The 6,024-nt window shown below is 54.4% G+C and overlaps 3 protein-coding genes across 3 annotated transcripts; 1 reads left to right on the forward strand and 2 right to left on the reverse strand.

The window, feature by feature from the left end:
• Window positions 1-335: 335 nt before the first annotated feature.
• On the reverse strand, window positions 336-2,345 carry SPRG_11919 (hypothetical protein; the record flags this gene model as incomplete). Its single annotated transcript, XM_012350798.1, has 12 exons — window positions 2,316-2,345; window positions 2,165-2,263; window positions 2,015-2,113; window positions 1,739-1,828; window positions 1,575-1,670; window positions 1,250-1,366; window positions 1,089-1,187; window positions 937-1,035; window positions 794-892; window positions 648-746; window positions 501-599; window positions 336-428 (listed from the first exon to the last, which is right to left on the reverse strand). The coding sequence occupies exons 2-12, from the start codon at window positions 2,243-2,245 to the stop codon at window positions 336-338; spliced, it is 1,071 nt and encodes a 356-aa protein (XP_012206188.1). The 5' UTR covers window positions 2,246-2,263; window positions 2,316-2,345.
• Window positions 2,346-2,703: 358 nt separating this feature from the next.
• On the forward strand, window positions 2,704-2,872 carry SPRG_11920 (hypothetical protein; the record flags this gene model as incomplete). Its single annotated transcript, XM_012350799.1, is given in 2 exon segments — window positions 2,704-2,726; window positions 2,731-2,872. Coding segments are annotated over 2 exon segments (165 nt in total).
• A 1,070-nt stretch (window positions 2,873-3,942) lies between these two features.
• On the reverse strand, window positions 3,943-4,192 carry SPRG_21063 (hypothetical protein; the record flags this gene model as incomplete). The annotated part of the gene is made up of 2 exons (XM_012350850.1): window positions 3,943-4,030; window positions 4,074-4,192. The coding sequence occupies 2 exons, from the start codon at window positions 4,190-4,192 to the stop codon at window positions 3,943-3,945; spliced, it is 207 nt and encodes a 68-aa protein (XP_012206240.1).
• Between the last annotated feature and the right edge of the window lie 1,832 nt (window positions 4,193-6,024).

Consider the following 6,024-nt stretch of genomic DNA (forward strand, 5'->3'; position numbering starts at 1 on the left):
CTATTGTCAATTGGGAAGTGTGGATTCGTACTTACCTCGTTGGTTTCGTGTCTGTTGGCGCAAACATCGGTCGCACGAGCACTTGGCATGGCAGCGGTGTCGTCAGACGGATGACCACGCTAGAAGACAAGTTGTTGTTTGTCATAGTTCATGATGGCGTTCGGTCAATGTACCTCGGGTGTCGTGTCGGTCGTTGCCGTAGGGTCAGGGTCCATGGCGGCTCCCGCGTTCTGAAGTCGCTGCACAATGGCACTGTGTCCATGACGAGATGCGAGAAACAGTGCGGTGTGGCCATTCTACAGTCAGGCGCCCGACGATATTACGATTCAATTGTACTAGAGATATGCTGCGTACGTTGTCGCAAAGATGAACGTTGGCGCCGGCGGCAAGCAAGCGTTGAACGACGCGATCGTGACCGTTGGCGCTGGCTAGCATCAGTGCTGTCTTGTCGCTCTACAGAAATGTAGTTTTGACTAGCTTGGCTAAAAGAAGGTTCGTACTCTGTCGCTTCGGTTCACTTGCGCATCGGCATCGATCAGCCACTTGACCGTAATCTCGTGGCCGTTCATGGCCGCCATCATGAGTGGTGTCTTGCCGTCCTACACCTCTTGCGATCAGCCACCCACCAGCTGGAAACAGCCGCGTACGCGATCGATAACATTGACTTTTGCATCGGCGTTGAGGAGCCACTTGGCGGCGGTCTCGTGGCCGTTTATGGCCGCCAGCATCAACGGCGTCCTGCCGTGCTACGCATGGCGGAATCAACGATCCGCCTCCTGGGACAGCTACGTACACGATCACAGACGTTCACATTTGCTTGTGCATTGAGCAGCCACTGGACGACGACCTCGCGGCCGTGTGCGGAGGCAACGGTCAACGCGGCTCGGCCATCCTAGAAACGAGTCAGCGACCTGCATGGGACCGTATGAGGGGAACCGGATCGGTAAAGTTGACGGCTGCGCCAGCAAGGAGCAGACATCGGACAACGGCTTCGTGTCCATTCGTGGATGCCAGTATCAGTGCCGTCCGGTCTTTCTATAAGAAAACGAATCCCAACGCTGCGTTTTTATGGCGGAGAGAATGTGCACATTGTCGACATGTAGCACGCAAGCATTGCGGCTCAGCAAGATCTTGACGACACTGTCATGGCCGTGTTCGGACGCCAGCAGCAACGCCGTTTTGCCCTCCTATAGGCACATCTTGGCGCGACGCGCTTCGTACGTTGGCGTACTTTATCCGCGTCGTTGACGTGCTGAACTGGATCGATGTAAGGTTGAAACGTTCGTGGAGCTGATTTATCAAGTAGGACTTGGACCACATTGGCGTGGCCATTGGCTGCTGCCATCATCAACGCTGTCTTGCCGCTCTAGACACAAATCTCAGGTCAGCTCAGCGGGACCCAATCGAGCGTGCTTGATCAATGTGAAGGAGAGCTGCAATTGTGGTGGTTCGAAGAAGGCGGACCACGTCAGCGTGCCCATTCGTTGACGCCATCATCAGCGCCGTCTTGCCCTCCTACATACAGCGTATTCATCTCCGTACAAGATACGCGTGGACATTGCAACGTAGCGTACATTATTGGTGGCATCGCTGGCCGAGTGCCGGGCGAGAAGTTTGACAATGTCGATGTGCCCGTTAAGCGACGCCAGCATCAGCGCCGTATTGCCATTCTAGAGACAAAACCACTTAAGAAAACACACACGGCAGACTGCCGTACGCTGTCGATGGAATTGATGACTTTGACGTCGACCGGACCTCTTTGCAGCAGGATGTCGACCACATCGGTGTACCCATGGGTGGAGGCTATCATCAACGCCGTCTCGCCTTCCTACATAGTCATGTTTGCTTCAAATCATTAAAGAAAACGTTGCAGACCCGATCTCTGCGATGAGCGTCCTGCCACTGCTCAAAGAGGCGGGCCGCGTCCGCGTGCCTGCCGGCCGATGCCAGCATCCATGCTGTCTTGCCCTCCTAAAATGAAATTAAGGTTGCAAGGTCACTTTGTATCGCATACATTGTCGACGAGGTGGATGTCTGCCGAGCGCTGCAGGAAGAGTTTGATCAAACCACTGTGTCCGTAGGCTGACGCCAGCATCAACGCGGTCTTGCCCCCCTACGAAGCAACTGATTTCAGCACGTCGTGCACACTGCAGCACATCGATACGTTATCGGCGACGCTAAGGTCTGCGCTTTGCTCGAGGAGGTGCTGGACCACGTTGGTGTGGCCATGCATCGCCGCCAACATCAACGCTGTTCTGCCGTCCTATAGAGATGGAAATTTTGACCAAAATGGCAATAGCAAAGTAGCGAGGTACGTTGTCGACGGCGTGACTGTTGCCTGTGCCACGCATGGAGTCCAACTGTTGAAGTAGGATTTCGAGCTACGTTGATAGTGACCATGCATAGCCGCTAGCATCAACGCCGTCCTGCCATCCTACAGTCTCGATGTAGTACGACGCACTTTGCAACAAAGTACTATACGTGATCGATGGCGAATATGCCCGCAGTCCTCTGGTTCGGGTACGTTGCTTGCCGAAGAATGATTATGACAGCGTCGGCGTGGCCATTTGCCGAGGCCATCATCAGCGCGGTCTTGCCCGCCTACACAATCGTTCGGTTCTCGCAAGTATGCGTTCCAATGTCGCGTACTTTACTCTTGGGCAATACGTCTGCCCAGCGTTCAGAGTCGTTATTGCCGTAGGCATGATTCTGTGGGCGCACAAGACGTAGGACCACGTTCGTATGCCCATTCGCCGACGCCATCATCAACGCCGTCATACCGTCCTACCCAAATCATGTCTCGTTTCCGTCTGTACACGTCAAAAAAGTATACGTTATCGACAAGGTTGACGTCTGCCCGGTGTTGGGCTAGGCGTTGGATCACGCCGGTGTGTCCATTCGCTGACGCCACCATCACCGCTGTCTTGCCCTCCTATGAACATCCCGTGGGCTCATTTTCGGTGTCATTCCCCTCGGGTTGACTGAAGAAGCGTCAAACAACCTCGTCTTTGGCGTTGATGTCGCTCGCGCCTTCATTGGTCAAGAGCCGTCCGACTTCATTGTGGTCCCCTTGTCGGGCAGCTTGGATGAGCGGATGCTACGTCGTTCGCTCCAAATATCTGTGCGTCGTGCTGGAAGCGTACCGTCGGCATACTAGTCGGCGTCGTCATCGGGACACCTGTCATGCAAACTCGTGGTGGGTGAAACGACACTGGCTTTTGAGCCAACCAGGATGTCTGCAGCTCTGCGCCACACGTCAGCAGAGGTAGACATTCGTGGTGGGAAACCGCTCGAAGCAAATCAAATTCATTTTGGAAGCATTGACATGCTGCCTACCGTCACATCAAAAAGATCATGCGCGACGTCGCCGCAATCTCGAACAAGCGAGTCGACTTGTGCATATACTTTAACGCTCACGGCGTCGAAAACTCAAACTTTCGCGCCAGACAGTCGAGTAGGTTTTCTGCTCTGCGCGTGCTGTGGCGAACCTCCAGATTCAGAGGTCCGCATTTTGTTGGAGTGTGCTTTACACCCCTGAAGGGACCGAGGGCGGAGAATAGGGTTAGATTTGTGTCCGAGATAGTTGCTAGTGCGCATGCCTAGCAGCTAGGTTCAGCTCAGGCTAATCGAGTCATTGTTCAATCAGCTCTTCTTCTAGCAAGTCTTTAAGCGACAGCGGATGCGCGATCACACATACAGACAAACAAACTCGAGAGGCAACTGACCGACACGTCTACGTAGACACATTGCTCCTCGCTACGTATGGCCAAGCCCACAAAATATTGGTGTCCTCCTCACGCAGTCTCCAACTACAGACGCGGAAAAGACGAGAGGAATCAATGCATTATTACGTCTTCCAATTACGTGTGGGTGAGGCTGGTATTGCGTATCGTTTTCTATGCATGCCAAGCAGCTACCACGAGCGCTCGTGCCGGGTGGGATTTATCTCTTGGGTTGTCGTCCCTTGTGGCGCAGAACATTCTTCTTCTCGAGCGTCGCGCTCTTGTTTGGTGCGCTACGAGGGCGCTCACTATGTATAAAAGTCCATCAGGTCGGACTCGGACGTTCCGAACCATGCAAAGCGAGCTTGGAGCTCGGTGATCGCAGCTTCTTCCTTCGCGCTGCCGAGCGCAGTAGCCTCGTCGTTCGAAGAGGGACATGGGGTTGATTGCGTTGATGGAGGCTCCTGCATCGCGTCGAATGAATGAGTTCGAGACAGGATAGGTCTCTACCTCGCTGACTTCGCTCGTCTGGCTTGTATTGGCGGGAGAGTCGAGCGTACTCGACGAGGCCCGCGGGTCGTATTCGACGAGGCCCGCGGGAGAGTCAAGCGTACTCGACGAGGCCCACGCGTCGTCCAACAGAGGGCCATGCTAAACATATGTCTCGAATGCCTCTTGGCGCTTGGATACTCTCCATTCACCTCTGGCGGCGTGGCGGCGGCTGCTACCTCGGCGGGGGTCGGGCTCATCTGGGCCCCAGCGTTCTGAAGTCGCTGCGCAATCGCACTGTGTCCTTGACGAGACGCTAGAAAGAGTGCGGTGTCGCCATTCTACAGCAATGTGTCAAATGTGATTCGATACGCCGACGAGTTGTACGTTGTCGCAGAGATGGACGTAGGCGCCGGCGGCGAGCAAGCGTTGAACGACGCGATCGTGACCGTTGGCGCTGGCCAGCATCAGCGCCGTCGTGTCGCTCTAACAGAGCTTGAAATGTAAAACAATGCAATATGAGTGGACGAGGTTGCATACTCTGTCGGTGCGGTTCACTTTTGTATCGGCATCGAGGAGCCACTTGACGGCAATTTCGTGCCCGTGCATGGCCGCCATCATCAACGGCGTCTTGCCGTTCTACAGTAGGCGCTTACATGTGAACTGTGCCATTGCAGACACAAAAGCATCACGAGATCGCTGAGATTCACGTCTGCCTGGGCATTGATGAGCAACTTGACGGCAATCTCGTGCCCATTTGTAGATGCCAGGAGCAGCGCGGTCTTGCCATCCTACAGTGCGGGCCAATATGATAGGTTCAGCCGTCTTTTTGTGACAGCCGTTACAGTATTTCACCAACAAGTGTGAAAAGGGTGGCAATCGAAAGCTCTTGCCACAAGCGATCGATTGCCACCGGAATTGGTGAAAAATGTTGGAAATTGGCGGAGGAATCGCTACTAATGGGTTTTGGACCCTGGCAAGAAAGATAGGTTCAAGTCCGAAATATGGTGAATACGATGCAAATCGAAGCTTTATTTGAGCGTTTACTTGCCAATAGGCTCTCCTTTGGACCTGTAGACATCAAGGCAACGCTTCGTCATGCCGGCGACAAGGTTCGAGAGGTAGACAGGGTCGAGTCCTTCCCACGCGGCCAGAATGGCGGTCTTAAGGTCGTCAACAGTGTCGTACTGCTTGCCGAAGCCGTAGACGCGTTGCGCAAGGAGCCCCCACACATTCTCAATCGGGTTGAGGTCGGGAGAGAGCGCAGGCCAATCCATGACGGTCAAATTCGACTCCTGAAAGAAGCTCTTCGTCACCCTGGCCGTGTGGATGCTGGCGTTATCTTGCTGGAAGATGCCGCGACGTCGGAATTTGCGACGCATGACGGGCAAAAGGTATTTCTTCAACGTCTGGACGTAGTCTTCGGCGCATTGGTTGCCGTCCAGGAACGCGATCTCCGTCTTGCCGTTGGCAAAAAAGGCGCCCCAGACCATCACCGAGCCACCGCCGTTCTGGCGACTGAACGCGACCTTCGGATCGTTCCTGAGGCAGTTCCAATAGCACTTGAGTCCATCCGGGCCATCCAAGTTCCACTTCTTCTCGTCGGAGAAGAAGGTACGGGCCCAGACATCATCAGTAGTATTGGCATATTTTTCGCCCCAAGCGACCCGGGCATCCTTGTGCCGCTGCTTCAAACGAGGCGCCTTGTTCATCTTGACGTACTTGAAAATGCCAGAGGATGTAAGGATCCGTGACACCGTACGCCGGGATACTGGTAGGTTGAGCTTGTCGACGAGTTTTGCGGAGCTCAAGT

This window comes from Saprolegnia parasitica (genome assembly GCF_000151545.1).
Source record: "Saprolegnia parasitica CBS 223.65 unplaced genomic scaffold supercont2.70, whole genome shotgun sequence".
Classification (NCBI taxonomy): domain Eukaryota; phylum Oomycota; class Saprolegniomycetes; order Saprolegniales; family Saprolegniaceae; genus Saprolegnia; species Saprolegnia parasitica.